The 16,924-nt window shown below is 46.1% G+C and overlaps 1 protein-coding gene across 12 annotated transcripts in view; it reads left to right on the plus strand.

Moving 5' to 3' along the window:
* Positions 1–16,924, plus strand: part of CCDC192 (coiled-coil domain containing 192) — a 310,484-nt gene that overhangs the window by 120,934 nt on the left and 172,626 nt on the right. For all 12 annotated transcript variants that reach the window (XR_016235323.1, XR_016235326.1, XR_016235325.1 and 9 more), the window contains one exon: positions 15,658–15,790. Coding sequence is in view for 7 of the 12 variants with exons in the window: in XM_089334911.1 (XP_089191037.1) it covers positions 15,658–15,790 (133 nt within the window). In the remaining 5 variants the exon portion in view is untranslated. The remainder of the gene's footprint in view (positions 1–15,657; positions 15,791–16,924) is intronic.

Below are 16,924 nucleotides of genomic sequence, written 5' to 3' on the forward strand. Positions count from 1 at the left end.
AGAAAAGAAGGTGAGACTGCCACAAAGACTGAGCAGCTGGCTCTGTTCTCGGATGGGAACGATGCTCTGTGATGAATGTCACGCGCTGAAGGCAAAAGTGTAACTGAGGCTTCATTTACACAGTTACAACGCTTTGCTTGTTTGAACAGTTTGTGGGACCATGTTGTTTTAAAACAGTATACTACATATTTCCTGAAATCCAGAATACTGGTGATACTACCTAAGTCTCAAATAGGGAGAAACTGTCAATTAAGACTATGGAAGAAGGCACACTACCTTTGGTCCTGTTTTGTTTTTCTCTCTCTATAAAACCCCCAAAACTAGGGTTTGAGTAATTTGCTATTTTTTAAATCATTTAGAACTAGCTGTTAGAATTTGCTCTGAAAAAAGACTGCAAATAGTCTTGTAGACAACAACACAACTCTTTCAAAAGACAGCTGAGTTATCGTTTAAAATTGTGCAATCTGAATTGTTATTTTCTTCACAATAGAATATTTTAACTCTGGCAGTTTTATTCCTGTTAACAATAGATCAAGACATAGGAAAGGCTAAGAAGAATGCTTTACACTTAGTCATGTTCTCTTTTTGCTTTGAAAAATAGCAGTGCACATTAGGTCTTCTAAGAGATAGGCTGATAATTTGTCTAGGGGAGGGAAAGGAACCACATTTTTTTAGTTTGTCTTTTTCTTCCTTCTTTTGCTCAAAAATATTTAATGGGAACAAGAAGAAACTGAATCTATAAATGCTGCAAGCAAATGAATTTTATTTATTTATTTTTTAACAGGCAGAGTGGACAGTGAGAGAGAGAGACAGAGAGAAAGGTCTTCCTTTGCCGTTGGTTCACCCTCCAATGGCCGCCACAGCTGGCGCACCACGCTGATCCCATGGCAGGAGCCAGGTACTTCTCCTGTTCTCCCATGGGGTGCAGGGCCCAAGCATCTGGGCCATCCTCCACTGCACTCCCGGGCCATAGCAGAGAGCTGGCCTGGAAGAGGGGCAACCGGGACAGAATCTGGAACCCCGACCGGGACTAGAACCCAGTGTGCTGGCGCCGGTAGGTGGAGGATTAGCCTATTGAGCTGCAGCACCGGCTTGCAAATGCATTTTTAAAATGGCCCTCAGGGGCTGGCACTGTGGTGCAGCCGGTTAAAACCCTGGCCTGCAGTCCCAGCATCCCATATGGACGCTGATTTGAGTCCAAGCTGCTCCACTTCTGATCCAACTCCCTACTAATGCACCTGGGAAAGCAGCAGGGGATGACCCAAGTGCTTGGGCCCCTGCACCCCTGTGGGAGACCCGGAAAAAGCTCCTTGTTCCTTGTTTTGGATTAGCTCAATTCTAGTCATTGCAGCCATTTGGGGAGTGAACCAGCAGATGGAAGACCCCACCCCTCTCTCTCAGACTCTCACTCTCTGTCTCTAATTCTTTCAAGTACACAAAATAAATGTTAAAAGCCCTCAGGTGGTTCTGATGTGCAAATGTCAAATATAGAGCACTCTTGAAACTGGATAAAGGAAAGATACTGCTGAATGAGCTTGTCAGACAATAATTTTCTCCTGCACTTTTTTCAAAGTACCACTGAGTTTTCTTTCAAAATGTACCTTGGGCTAATGCCTTGAGTGATTTTGCTTGATGACCCTAGCTTGACCTTGTCAGAGGGACTTTGCATCTCCAAATAAAATAGTTGTAAGTTATAGTGACAGTATTAGAGATTTTTTCCTTTATAAAAAAAAGGAAGTAACTCCTAAATCAGACACAGAAGGAAAACCTAGTATAGAAGTGTCTGCAGAGCGGTGGCGGGGGTTGGGGGGGTAACCGACACTGCGGCTCAGTAGGTTAATCCTCCGCCTGCAGCACCAGCATCCCATATGGGCACCAGTTCAAGTCCCAGCTGCTCCTCTTCCAATCCAGCTCTCTGCTATGACCTGGGAAGGCAGTAGAAGATGGCCCGAGTGCTTGGGCCCCTGTACCCACCTGGGAGACCCAGAAGAAGTTCCTGGCTCCTGGCTTCGGATTGACCCAGTTCTGGCCATTGCGGCCATTTGGGGAGTGAACCAGAGATCTGTCTCTCCCTCTTGATGTCTGTAACTCTACCTCTCAAATAAATAAATAAAATCTTTAAAAGAGGGAGAGAGAAATGTATCCTGGGAATTGCCTTACTAGAATCACGTAATAACATCTGAGATGGCTTCTAAATATCTCCCAACTTTAGACAACATATGACTTGATTGACAACAAAAACAAATAAATATTGTAGGGAAATGAGAGTGACTTTATACATTAATAGATGAAAAGTTCGAATTTATCTAGAAAGAATTTTATTAACACCTAATAATCTTGCATGTTTAAGGAGCACATATATACAAGGCAAGTATTATAATTATTATACTACCATGATCACTATTTCAGGAAATATCTTTGACACAATAGCCTACAGGTAGAAGCAACTGTCTGTCTATGAATGAATGGATAAACAAAATGCGGTATACACGTGCCATGGAGTATTCATCAGCCTTAAAAAGGAAAGACCTGCTGACATGTGCTGCAACATGAAGTGACCTGAAGGAGCTTATGCTAAATGCCATAGGCTGATTACAGAAACACACATGTTGTGTGATTCCACTTAGGTGAGGGAAGCAGAGTAACTCAAATTCGTAGAAGCAGAAAGTAGAATTGTAGTTCTCAGGAGCTGCATGGAGAAAGGAGCAGGAACTTGTTTAATGGGTGTAGAGACTCCATTTTACAAGAGGAAAAAATTCCAGAAATCGGTCCCACAACAACATGCCTAAACTTAACACTATTGATATGTATACTTAGAAATGCGTTTTTCCTGGTTTAAGATCTATTTATTTATTTGAAAGAGTTACGTATATAAAGAGAGATCCTCCATCTGCTGTTTCACTGCGCGAACAGCCACAACAACTGGGGTTGGGCCAGGCTGAAGCCAGCAGCCTGGAACTCCCTCCAGGTCTCCCACGTGGATGGCAGAGGCCCAAGCTCTTGGCCCATGTTCCTCTGCTTTTCCAGCTGCATTAGCAGACAGCTGGGTTGGAAGTGGAGCAGCTGGACTCACACTGGTGCCCATGCAAGATGCTGGCATGCAGGCTGCGGCTTAACCCACTGGTCTGGAACGTCGGCCCCTATATTATACATTTTTCACAATTAGAAAGACAAATGTCACCTAGTTGAAAAGTTAAGTGTGCTTTTTTGCACTTGAGAGTATTTGACATTCTCAGTTTAGGTGGTGCCCTATAGAATTTCATTAGAATAAGTAGAAGTCAGTTTTGACTTGGACATATGATATTTGAGCAGAATTAGGGAGCATATTATTTATCTATTCAGTCTGTTTGACAAAAAAGTCGTTATTTGTTGTACATCTCCTAAGCTTTAGTTTCACAGGAGCTTGGCTGGCCTTGGGTCAGGCTCGCTGGGTCGGGGGGGATCAGGTTCAGCCTGGCATATCCAAAGGATGCTTCGCTGAGCCTCTGCCATTTCTACATCAGAGCGGTCTCCTGTCACTCCAGGGTTGCTCCCACTCTTAGGAGGACCTGAGTGTTTCAGTTCAAACTGGAACTGATCAAATATGGCTCCTGCAGGCTTTCAGTGTCAGAACCAAAATAGCAACTGGCCACTTGCCTGCTTTGGGAAATGTATGTATGTAACTTAGATGATTATCCCTAAATCTTAACAATCTCAGATTCTGAGAGGTGACAACACAAGTCACTCATAAGAGAAAGGCAAGTGGCTTTCAGCCAAGTGCACATGTCTCCTCCCTGCCTTTTATCCTTGCACATCTCAGAGATGAGGGTGTGTTATTGGGAACAGGCTTAGAGGTCTACTACACAGCAATGTGAGATCCAATTAAAGCTCTCTGTATGGGATATCACATGCAAATGCTAGCTTTTCAGTGCAAGACTCAAATGGGATTAGGGCACCTTGCTAGCCAGTGAATAAGGGAGACAGACAGACCCCTGTGGAGTCCTCCAGAACAAGGGACATTCTGTATTTGATGATGTGTTTTGTATCAAGGGCGTTTGTTTAGACTTGCTAAAATATGCAGTCTGAAACTTGCTAATATCTCTGTTGCAGAAGTCCACATCACCACCACACCTTGCCTTCCCTCTGGGATTCTTCACTTGCTTCTCACAATTCTAATGCTGCTTTTATTGGGTCATGCCTTTTACAACCCGACCTCGCACGCCTATAACCCAATTCACATAAAATGTCAGATTCTGCGATTAAACTCTTGTCCAAAGGATCATTAAAAGTAACTATATAGGGGCCAGTGATGAGGCGCAGCGGGTTAACACCGTGGCCTGCAGTGCCGGCATCCCATATGGGCGCTGATTCGAGACCTGGATGCCCCATTGCCAATTCAGCTCTCTGCTATGGCCTGGGAAAGCAGTAGAAGATGGCCAAGTCCTTGAGCTCCTGCACCCATGTGGGAGACCTGAAAGAAGCTCCTGGCTTTGGACTGGGGCAGCTCTGGCTGTTGCAGTCAACTGGGAAGTGAACCATCAGATGGAAGAATTTCTCTCTCTCTCTTTCTCTGTTGCTCTGACTTTTAAATAAATACATACATCTTTTTAAAAAAGTAACTATATAGATTCCAAAATTCTTTTCTCCCAGGCTAGGAAATGTGACTTCATGACATGAGCAAGAGAATGTCTAAATAGTGGACAACCGTAAGACTTAGAAAACAAAGTACCTTAAGTCACAGCTGGAATGCTAAGTTTGAGGAATGTGACTGGATTTGGGTGGCAAATACTGCGTCAGTTTCAGATCCTTCCTTCCAGGTTTCATGGATCAGGACTGACCCTGCTAGTTAACAAGTCTCCAGGTGTGAAAAATCACTAGTATTTCTCCCATCACTTTCAAAGACTTGGGGTGTAAGTGGTCCCTGGGGTCCAAAAGAGGCCCTGCAGGAAGCTGCAGGGAGAGTTTAAGCTAACGATCATTAGATCATAAAGTTTTAGCTAAGAGCAACAAGGGATGATTTTGGTTCAGAACTGCAGAAGTGGTTGTCTTGTCATCAAATAGTCACAAGAATTCAGTGTCTTCTATCATACATTCATCGTCAGTATACCTTCATGAAATATCACCAATATAAACAGAATTGGAAGAGAGTATGAAATATTTTGAAATGAGACCCACAAGGTCTTGTATCTCATGGGCAAATGAACTCCCAAGTGGTTGAGTTTGGGTCATTGGCTTAGAGCTATATGGTTGTGAGGACCCTGGGTTCGTAGCTGATTTGAAAATCAACTCCTTTCTTTGCTTTGTGCCTTTAGCCCCCCAAGGAAATAGACTTTTCTAAGAAAGGGGTAGGGGAGCATTTTGATTGGCACTACTGTCCCTTTTGAGTCTTTTTTAAAAAGATTTATTTTATTTATTTGAAAGAGTTACAGAGAGAGGCAGAGAGAGAAAGAGGTATTCGATCTGCTGATTCACTCCCCAAGTGGCCGCAACAGCTGGAACTGAGCCAATCCAAAGCCAAAAGCCAGGAGCTTCTTCTGGGTCTCCCACATGGGGTGCAGGGCCCCGAGTTCTTGGGCCATCCTCCTCTGTTTTCCTAGGCACATTAACAGGGAGCCAGATGGGAAGTGGGGCAGATGGGACTAGAACTGGAGCCCATATGGAATGCCAGTGCTACAGGCTGGGGCTTTAACCTGCTGTGTCACAGCACTGGCTCCCTGAGTCTTTTTTACCATTCGGTATCCCCTGGCTGTGGTGGGTGCATGAAGTGAGAAAAGGAACCTGAGACGAGGATAAGCAGGAATGGAAAATGCACAGGGCAATGATAACAGCGGAGGTTGGGATTGGGGGGGAGGGGTGTTTGATGTCAGCAGGTGTGGGTGTGCATCATTGGTTCTCTGGCCCTGCAGTGCTAAGTGGCTGTGACTGCCTCAAGGAAGAAAATTTGTGTTTCATCAGCTTGTTCTGATAACTTGCATTGATATTACCCAGTGAGTCTGATGCTCCATTTCAATAGAAAAGCCCACAAGGAGAAACCACACCTTGAGCTAGGAGCCAAGTTTGAAACTTCAATTTCTGATCCTTTCTCCATATGCATTCTAATGTCCTTCATCAAAATAACTGTCTGTTGCAGTGAATCCAATGGGGAATTTTTTATTATGAGAAATTTTGAGATGCTTGTCCACCATGAAACTAATTTTCGTTCCCAATATATGCTAGATTAAAGCAATTGACCAACTAAAGAAGTGATAGATCATTCATTTGACTGCTGCTACATGTTAGTCAACTTTACACATATTACTTCTCTATGAAGCCGTGTGGTTGGATGGCTCACTGCCAAAAAGCAGTTACTGGGGCCATCACTGTGGCACACCTGGTGGAGCTGCTGGAGACACCTGCATTCCATTTTGGAGTGCTGGTTTGAGGTTCAGCTGCTTTGCTTCCAAACCAGCTCCCGGGGAATGCACCTGATAAGGCAGCAGATGACAGCGTAAGTACTTGAGTGCCCACATGGAGTTCCTGGCTCCTAGCTTAAGCCTGACCCAGCCCTGGCTATTGTAGTCATTTTGAGAGTGAAACAGCAGATGAAAGATCTGTCTCTCCCTCCTTCTCTGTTGTTCTGCCATCCAGATAAATAATAAATATTTTCAAAAATCATTTACTGTCTCAAAAAGTCCCACATATGAAGAATGAAGATTAAAAGATAATAATATTGATATCAATATTAACTAACATCATGCTACAAAGCTATTTTTAACACACGTACATACACTCTTACTATTAACAAATACATTTTATATGAGATCAGGTACATTTCACTTTATGTCTTTTCATTTTTGTTTTTTAAAAATTTTATTTAATTTTATTTATTTGAAAGACCGAGAGATCAAGAGAGAGATGGGTGGAGAGAAATTCTTGGTTCACTGGTTTACTCTTCACATGCCCACAACAGGCAGGATAGGCCAGACTGAAAGCCTAGAGCCTGGATTCAATCCAGGTGTCCCATGTGGGTTACAGCAATCTGAGGGCTTGAGCTAGCACCTGCTGCTTCCAATGGTGCCCATTAGCAAGAAGCTGGGTCAGAGACAGAGCCAGGACTCAAACCCAGACACTCCAACCTAGGATGTGGGTATCCTCACTTGTAACAAGACTGCTAGGTTAAATGCCAATGCCTATTTCACCTTTTTCTTCTTTATTTGAGAGGCAGAGTTACAGAGAGGCAGAGGCAGAGGCAGAGGCAGAGGCAGAGGCAGAGAGAGAGGTCCCACATCCACTGGTTCACTCCCCAGAGGGCTGCAACAGCTGGAGCTGCGCCGATCCAAAGCCAGGAGCCAGGAGCTTCCTCCGGGTCTCCCACACAGGTGCAGGGTCCTAAGGACTTGGGCCATCTTTTACTCCTTTCCCAGGCCATAGCAGAGAGCTGGATCAGAAGTGGAGCAGCCGGGACTCAAACCTGCGCCCATATGGGATGCCCATATTGTAGGCAGCAGCTTTACCTGCTATGCCAAGGCTCCGGCCCCACCTATTTCACTTTAAACCTAGACATCTCAAGTGCGAAATTGTTTCAACTCCACAATGAGAAAGAAAGCAGCAGTTTTTTGAATATTACATTCGTGGGAAAATAATACATAACATGGCAAACTTCCTACTTCACTTTCTCTAATTCTCTAGTGGAGTGCACAAAGCTCTTTCACGCTGGATGAGTGTCTCTTCTCCTCTTAACATGTTCCTTGTCTCTCCTGCACTTTCTTCCTCTTAGAATCCCAGAGCCTGTGCTGCCTGCTGTTTCACTTTTTGGGGGCAGAGTAAGATTTCTGATGGAGAAGAATATATATTGGGACATTAATTTAATTAGACTATCTTTAACCGCAAAGAAAACCCTGAGGTGATTTAAGCACCTTGGTGCACTAGGAACTCAATTTTCCAGGCCTTGAACACATGCCTTTCTTTGCTTTATGGTTCGAGACAAGTCACAGATGGTCGGTGGCTGCTGATTTCTTTCCAGAGGCAGCCTCCAGTCAAGTTCAAAGGGAGAGCTAGGCACAGAGAGAATACAAGGAACTTCCCAATTAGAAAGTCGCTGCTGAGAAAGGCTCTTCGTTCTTCGTGTAATGATGGTAGAGGACTTCGTTGGGCTTTGCCAGCAGACCTGGGAATCCTGCTTTGCTGCTGCTGTATCCTTCCCGCCCTGGTTTCTGTTCCCTCTCGCCCACGGCAGTTCTGACGGCTGTTTGCCAAGGATGCCAACACCTTCAGAGGTGTGCCTGAGAAACTGGAATTGCTTCATAGACAGCTTGGGCCGGCCGGGTCCTCTGTCCCCAGGGAGAGTTGGCCTAGAACATAGCTTCCTAGCAGGCCCTGTTAGATGTGACAAGGCGCTGCTCGCTCTGTTCTCAGGGTGTGATCCAGAAGTAGCTGCAGCTTCAGCCTTGGCTTTGCACAGGCCCTCCCTGAGCCGTCCATCTTGTCCTCTGCTATTGCACTTTATTTTGCATTATAGTGTCTTTCCTTTTCAAACATTCTGATTGTCAGCCTGATGCATGTTTACCGGATGAGAGAGATGAGGCAACACTAAGCAAAGATCACACTAATAAAATCGCCTTATCGCAGACGTGATTGGTTTTAGACATTAGAATGCAACCTAAGTCTATGAAGCCATTCTGCTAGTAGATTTTGATCCAGGTTATTTCTTCTAAGTTAGCAAGACCTCAGTTGCCAAGATGCTTGTTCGTATGAAATGGCCTGCGTTTTATACATAGGCAAATGGAGGTTCTTGTACTTCAGGGGAAATACCCCAACATTGGACAACTCTATTGTAAGAAAGTTCTGCTTGGTCATTGGAATTCACCCCAAGTATAAAGTTATCTCTTTATCTTGCATTAATTTGTAATTTCTCTTAGCCAAATACTTAATACAGGTATCCTAGAAATCAGGCTATCTGCTGGCAGACTCCACTCTGACTGAACTAATCATTTATCCCACAGAAGGAAAGAACTTGGCTCCAACTATAGACAAATTCTTCTCCAGTAGTGAGTTAGATTGTTTGTTTAATTACTAAGGTTTTGTTTTCATTTCATTAGAAGTTTTAAACCTTTTGGGTTTGGGAGCAATTACAATGCATTTTTTCAGCATTTTGTAACATACAACAAGGCGAGCTGGTGCTCAGATGGGAGAGCTACCGTGGAGGAGTGAGGAGGGCCCGAGCAGATGTCCAGATACTGGCTCTCTGGGCCACATGGGGCTCCCAGTGATGCTGCGAGGCCAGGCTCCTGGTCTGAGGCTACTGAGGCCTGAGGGTCTGAATTATCTGGTTCCCTGTGGCCTCATCATGTGAAATAAGACCTAGTTATGTGTTACATTTCTGATTGTTTTCCATTCAGGGATTTTTGTAAGAAAGGTTTGCGTATTTGTTGCTTCGGATGACTCAATAAAACGGCCACACAGTCGCCGGAATCAGTGCAGGAGCCTCTCAGAAGAGACGAGGGGAGAGACCAGCACACAGTGCGGCTCCCACTCAGCTGGGGTCATGGAGACGTCCCTTGATTCCCAGGTGCCCTTCTGTGCATACCTCACCATCACACTTCAGAGTAACCTTTCACAACTGACGCTGTTACACTGCCTTTCTAGGTTACCTTTAAGTGACTTTAAAAATTAACGATGTTATCAGTTATAAAGCTTCATGTTGCCAATGAAAAGGAAAATCAGCTCTGAAGTCAAAAGGCCCTGGTTCAAGTCCATTGAGCTGCTTGTGCTCTGTATGACGAGGGTTAAGTCCACTTGAACACCTCGGCAGCTCAGCATCCTCATTGCTGTAGAGAGACAGTCGTGGGAATGGCAATGATGGCTGGTTGATGAGCAGTGACTGCTGGGCGGGCAGGTTAGGCTGTGAAGCCAGCTGTGCTGAGCAGAGTAAACTCAGCCTCCTGTGGCCAGGGAAGGCACGAGCACATGTCTGACATCCTTGGCCTTTGAAAGATTTTCCTGAGGCTATTATAAATGTAAAACAAAATAACAGATGTGAAATTGATTTTTAAGCAAAATACTATGCAAATGCTTCTGTCACTTTTTTAAAAAATATTTATTTATTTGATAGAGTTACACACAGAGAGAAGCAGAGGCAGAGAGAAAGAGGTCTTCCATTCGCTGGTTCACTCCCTGGTTGGCTGCAATGGCTGGAGCTGTGCTGATCTGAAGCCAGGAGCCTGAAGCTTCTTCTGGGTCTCCCATGCAGGTGCAGGAACCTAAGCGCTAGGGCCATCTTGCACTGCTTTCCCAGGCCATAGCAGAGAGCTGGATCAGAAAGGAGCAGACGGGACTAGACCCAGCACCCATATGGGATGCCAGCACTGCAGGCAGAGGATTAACCTACTGCACCACAGCACCGGCCCCAAGATTGATTTACTTTTATTGGAAAGGCAGAGTAACAGACAGATCGAGATCTTCCACCTGCTGGTTCACTCTTCACATGGCCACCATGGCAGGGGTTGCGCCAGGCTGAAGCCAGCAGCCAGGAACTCCATCTGGTTCTCCCCAGTGGGTGGCAGGGTCCCAAGTACTCTGGCCATCTTCTGCTATTTTCCCAGGTGCATTAGAAGGAAGCTGGATGAGAGCAGAGCAGATGGAACTCGAATCAGTGCTCTGATATGGGGTGCTAGTGTCATAAGTGACAACTTACACCACCGCACCACAGTGCCAGCCCCTACTTCCATTTTTATTACTTTCATTATTCATGCTGGGTTTTTAGAAGAGAAATGGAAAGAGGGAGCTACATGAACCCCATATATTCAAACCAAATTTTCTTGCCTTTTGTTAGCAAGCATTTGATCAGTGGCCCCTGAGACAAAACCCCATCTTTGTCATATGTGCTCTCTAAGTGACAAGAGTGGGATGGATAGGGTGGATTTTACATAAAGCAGAAGGTCTGTGCCCTGGCAGACCCAAGACAGAGCTACCCAGGGTAGGATGTGGTGGGGCACCAGTGCTTCTCACATCATCCTGTGTGGGAGCCGCCTACTGCACCTCGGCCTGGGGCCAGTTCTGGCAAGAGGTTGGATCAAGGCAATTTGCATGTCTGTTTTCAGAACATTAAGTTTTGTCTACCCGTACAAAGAGACAAGCTGATCTATGCGATCATGCAGAAAACTTAATTTTAAAAAAAAGAAGAAAGAAAAAGAACACAGCAACTTCACATTCCATTAAGTACAAATTTGATTTGCAGTAAAATGTGACGTCATCTTTCATAAAGACACTTGCTTGTTTGAGTGTGATGGGTTGGAGCTTTTCCTTTTGTGCTTTAAGGGACAGTGACAAAAACAGATGCAGCTAGCATATTGTAAACCTAGAGCTGGATACTGTCATCTATCTAGGACATCAGTAGAGACCACAATAGCTGTAGAAAGTGGGCTCTAAGGCTTGGGGAGACCATGCGCCTGGCCAGTGAGTGACAAAGCCCAGCCTCATAAACCGAGGCCCCGAGTCAAAGTGTGTGGAAATACCAGAAATTTTAAACAGTGCTGGCACCTCTCTGTTGAAATTCTTCTATAAATAGTTCCCTGGTTATTTCCAATGCTCATTGACTTGTTATAATGCAAGCCATTCAACAATATGATACAGAGAGATATTTCCTTTTCAAAACATTGCACAAATTCATGATTTCCTCTCCCTTTTCACCCTGTAGGAGAAGTAGGAAATAAGCAAAGTAATAGGCATTTACCTCCAAGCTGCAAAGCCTTCCCAGCCTTCCAGTGATCACCAAGGAGAGTTACTAGTTACCATGGAGACCATAATAGACTCCATGAGACTCAAGTACAACACTTGGGTTGCCTGGCAAGTGAATGCCAAAAAAGCAAAGGAAAATATTATCATTGCTGAAATCATTTGATGTCTATGACTAATAAAAAACATGTTGGCAAATTGAATTTTTCAGAATGCCCCAAGGGCTTGGTTAAAGCTATGAATTAATAGCATACAGAAGTTCTGTCTGGAGAAAACAAAACAAAAAGGGGGGAGGTAAGGATGTTAAACTATTATAGAATGTATCTGGGTAACCAAAAGTTTCCAACAGAAACCTTAGGCAACTAATCTAGGTCCTTTCCTCAGTTTTCAATTTCAATCTAATTTCCCCCTCCTATTTCCTTTGTAGCTAGAGAATGATTGGTACATTTTAAATCACGTGGTGCCTCACAGGTCATCTTGGCTATCTTGTCCAACTTCTCACAAATACGGGGATGCTCTTTAACATGTCCTTGAATGCCTCTGGAGGCTAAGATGGCTGAGGCATCCATTCAAGCATGTGCTGTGTCCCAGGGGGCTCGAGGATGCCAGTGGAGGAAAGAGCTGGGACAGAGCCAGAGTTCCAGCTACCTCCTGACCCAGGTCCCCAAGGCGACTACGGGCTGCCTGGTGGCTCCCACAGCGGGAGCTCTTTGCCAAGACACGTCCCATGTTGTTATGGATGGAGCGCTCATTGTTGGAGGTTACGTTGTCAGATTTTGTGCCAAAATCTGCCTCTTTGTGTTTTCTCCCCATTGTTCTCCATGATGTCTTGGGAATAACACTGTCTCCATTTCCTCTCCTGTTGAATAGCCCCATAGCTCTCAGGACTGTCCTGCTCACTCTCTTCTCCAAAACAAATATCCTCCATTTCTTTCTCAGATCATATGGTAAATACACAATCATACTGTAACAACAAGAAGCCGTAGAACACATCATCACTGTGGGAAAGAGACAAAAAAGGTGTTCTGGAAATTAGAATTTTTTTTTGAAGAGCTAAATTTGTTTTTAACCATAAAACTGAGATTTTTAACTGACACTGTGGAACTCTGTGTCTGCACTGGGTCCCTACATTCTAACAATCAAGTTACCCCATCAAAATGGAAACGCAGCTGTTTAAGTTTTTTTCTTCATGACAGGCACCACACCAGTCCTAGTGACTTCCCATCAATGCTCACCGAATTACACTTATTGTTTTTGTTCACTGTCAGTACTTAATTTAAGGACATTTTCTAGAAAAAGTACTTGTCTGCTTATGAATAGTTGTGATATGATCTGAGCATTTAAAATGCCATAAAACAAGAATTATAGGATGGAGCCAGCATTGTGACATAGGAGGTTCAGCTGCCACCTGGGACACCTGCATCCCATCTCAGAGTGCTCATTTGTGTCTGTGCTACCCTGCTTCCAGTCATTTCCTGCTAATGCATCTTGGGAGTTAGTGGATGATGGTTTGGCTGCTTGGTCCCCTGACACCAAGGAGAACAGCTGGGTGGAGTTCCAGCTTCCTGGCTCAGGCCAGACTGTTACAGGCATCTGGGGAGAAATCGGCAGATGGAAGATACCTCTGATCTCTCTCTCTTTCTCTGCCTTTCAAGTAGATAAAAATAAACTAGTAAATGTATTTTTAGAAAAGGAATTAGAGGATGATCAACATAAGAGAACAAAACCTTAGATCTTTCTGTTCCCAGTATCTTATAATGAAAATTTCCACACACATGGAAAAGAGGAAATAATTTATAGTGAATACCCATATATTCAACAGCTAGATTTTATAATTAGCATTCTTGCCACTTTGAGTTTATGACATATTTTTTCATGCCTCCATCAGAACACCCCTCTTACTTTTGTATGTATTTCAGCGTCACCTGCTCTTTGCAGTAAACCTAATGCTTAATACCTCACCATGCTTATCATTATGAGTTCACTTTTGATCCTTATAATTCACACTCCATTCTGAACCTTTCTTGCCATACTTTCCTTTTTTTTTTTTTTTTAACAGGCAGAGTTAGAGAGAGAGAGAGAGAGAGAGAAAGGTCTTCCTTTTTTCCATTGGTTCACCCCCCAAATGGCTGCTATGGCTGGCGCGCTGCGCCGATCTGAAGCCAGGAGCCAGGTGCTTCCTCCTGGTCTCCCATGGGGTGCAGGGCCCAAGCACTTGGGCCATCCTCCACTGCCTTCCTGGGCCACAGCAGAGAGCTGGACTGGAAGTGAAGCAACTGGGACAGAATCCGGCGCCCCAACCGGGACTAGAACCCGGGGTACCAGCGCCGCAGGCAGAGGATTAGCCAAGTGAGCCGCAGCGTCAGCCCCATACTTTCCTTCTGCCTCCCTTCTCAATTTTCATTTCTGTGTCCTTCCTTCCACTTACTGTCTTCAAAGCTCGGGAAAGTATAAAAATCTGAGCATGGAAGAGTCTTGAAGAAGCGTCAGGAAAGGTCACAGACGACCACTGCTGGCCTGCCCGGTGCTTTGCTGCAGGTCTGGAATGGATCACATAATCACGGTCTGATTCAAACCGTTTCACAATTCCCTGCAATAAACACAGCTATCAAACAGACATAGTTCTTGAGCGGTTGAGACCCTCTCTGCACTAATTTACAAGGGAGACTGGATTAGGAAGGATTTTGGCGAATGGAGACTCAGAGAAGGGAACTCACTGGAAGGCATTAGTGGCCTGGAGGCAGAGACCTTGTCAGTCTTGGTGACACTCAGGGCCGTTAAGCACCTGACACACCAGTGCGTGGAGGGAGTTCAGGAATACTACCTGCTAAGACCCGCACCTGTGTTTTGGCTCAGGACAGACCTCCTCGGCTTGAGCTGGGTGGATCCTCGCGAATTCTACTCCACCAACTCCCTTTAAAGAAGTTCCATTCTCCTTTGCAAAATTGCAAAACAAGTGCCTGCTAACAAGTTCCCTGCAGTGAAATCCTTATCTCGGTGCTTTGGGCCCAGGAGAGGGAGACAGCCCGTCTTTAAAAATAGGAGGTCTGGTCTATTACTCTGAAAGCAGAGGGTGATTCCTTGCTGCCCCACCATGATAACCTTTCAGACGCCACAAACCATGCCTTTCCCTATCTCCTGATGTCGGGTGGATAAGCAGAGTTAGCCATTCACTTCCTGGATGTCCTGATCAGCAGCCCAGGGAGCCTGGGCAAGGTGTGTGCGGCAGTGGAAAAGCCCAAGCGCAACAGGAAAGTTCTCCCAAGAGGCGGTTCCTCCAAAGTTGCAGAGAACTCCTGTGTTTGCCCAAATTCATGTTGAAATCCATAAAAGGAGCTTTCTGGAAGTCTCGAGATGAATCCTTTGAGGATGTAATAATCTTCCAAGGTAGTTTGCCAGAGGGTTAGACCCGGGCAGTCAGATTAGTAATAGCTCAGCATTCCTGGGCTTCACCGCTTGGAAACCACGGCTCGTCTTAACCCCTTTCCGAGACGGATCTCAGAGTGAGTATCGGGCCACATCCGCATTGCTGGCAACATCACACACTTCAGAGTTCACTGGGGTGCAAGGAACACGGAACTATTGGAGGGAAAATGACCCAGAATCGAGGCTCTGACTAGGTCACAAGTCTCCGTACAACCTGGAGAAAGCCCTCATGTCTTTGGGCGTTAGTCCCTAAGTGCTCAGTGCTAACTGGCAACCAGACTTTTTCTCCAACAGGCAAGCGTTGCTCAGGGTTCAGATCCACGTGCAAGCCCTCGCAGGGGTACAAGATGCTGTGCTTTAGAAGGTGGGCTTCCATGGTCGAGGGCTCAGACAGCAATGCGTGTAGATAAGCAAGGAGCGCCATCTCTGCGCGCTGCAAACCACTGTTTATTCCGGTGTCATTCATTCCTTCTGCTCTGCCGGTGTGTCTGTCTCCTCTGACGGAAACACTTATTTACTTGCTTATTTATTTATTTATAGAAACTGGAGCACAAAAAGAAAGTGGAAAAGCTGCAAACCGATTTGGCAATCGCTAAACAAGAGGCCGCCATCACGGCGCTGGAGCTCTCGGAGGAGATAAAGATGCTGCGTGAGGGAAAGCCCGCCCCCAGAGGTCAGTGCCGTCACGTGACGCGCCGCTGCGCACGGCCCGCGGTCCCGCCTCAGGGCTGGGGTTTGATTGGCGTCAAAGACCGGAAGCCCCAGTACGCGAGGGCCCGGCCGGACAGCCATGCGTCTGTGGGCAGAGAAAGCGCGCGAACCGCTGCGTCCCGGCTGGATTCGATTTCACAGTGAGATAGGCTGAGGGGGAACGGGTGGTTGGCTCTGGGGAAGCTTCTGACGCGGAAGGGCTGCGTTGAAATAGGTCTGGGAAGTGTCGTTGGAGCAGGCGGGTGGCAGTGGGGGCAGACCAGGGCCTGCGAACAAGGCCGGTGGCCCTCAGGCCTGGGGCTGTGGACTGGGTGGAGGAGCTGGCCTACAAGCACAGACCGGTTGCCACAGACAGGCGACAGGCACAGGGAGGGGACAGATTGTTGTTCCGCCGATGGGCTAATGAAAGCCAGACAGGGGAGGCTGGTGGGGCTGCAATCTGGGTAACTCAGAGAAATGTTCATAGCACGTTGGCTGTGGTTAACAGCTGGCCTTTTGTTAAGCGTTGCATGTATACGAGGATTTCTCCTGGAATGACCGCTGAGGTAAGTGCCCTGTTTACAGACTCTGCAACAGTAAGTAGAAACTTAGAGACGCTGGTTGTCTGGCCCTTGAGCCAGAAGTGCGGTCCCCACCTGGGCAGCGAACCCCTGGAGCAGCAAGTTGGCCCCCACCAAGGAACTTGCCCGGCTCCAGTAGACCAAGGGCCTTCCCTCTCGGCTGTGTCGCAACGGCACGGAACTCCGTTTCTGCCCGGTGCAGGAAGGAATGTCTGCCTTTGATGTGTGTCACTCTGGGAGCCGGGAACATGCCACTGCTCCTACGCTGGCTTCCTTTGTTACTCATAAGAAATTCTGGGAAAAGAGGCGCAATGTGGAAACTCATGGCGGGGGGGCGGGGGAGGAGGGTGCAGGCAGCGTGATGGCTGCGGAAGAGATACACTCCCAGCACTCTGACTGCGTGGTGACGCCCTTAATAGCAAGTTAGCTTTCGTTTTCCAACTGGAATGGCACTTTCCTGGGGTTCAAGTGGCATGCGACACCTGTCACCTGGGCCGTGTGCTGAAGGCCAGCCTTTTACACTTTCACGGAAATAA

The sequence above is a fragment of the Oryctolagus cuniculus genome, chromosome 6, assembly GCF_051225735.1.
Source record: "Oryctolagus cuniculus isolate XC-2025 breed Fujian yellow rabbit chromosome 6, ASM5122573v1, whole genome shotgun sequence".
Taxonomy (NCBI): Eukaryota; Metazoa; Chordata; class Mammalia; order Lagomorpha; family Leporidae; genus Oryctolagus; species Oryctolagus cuniculus.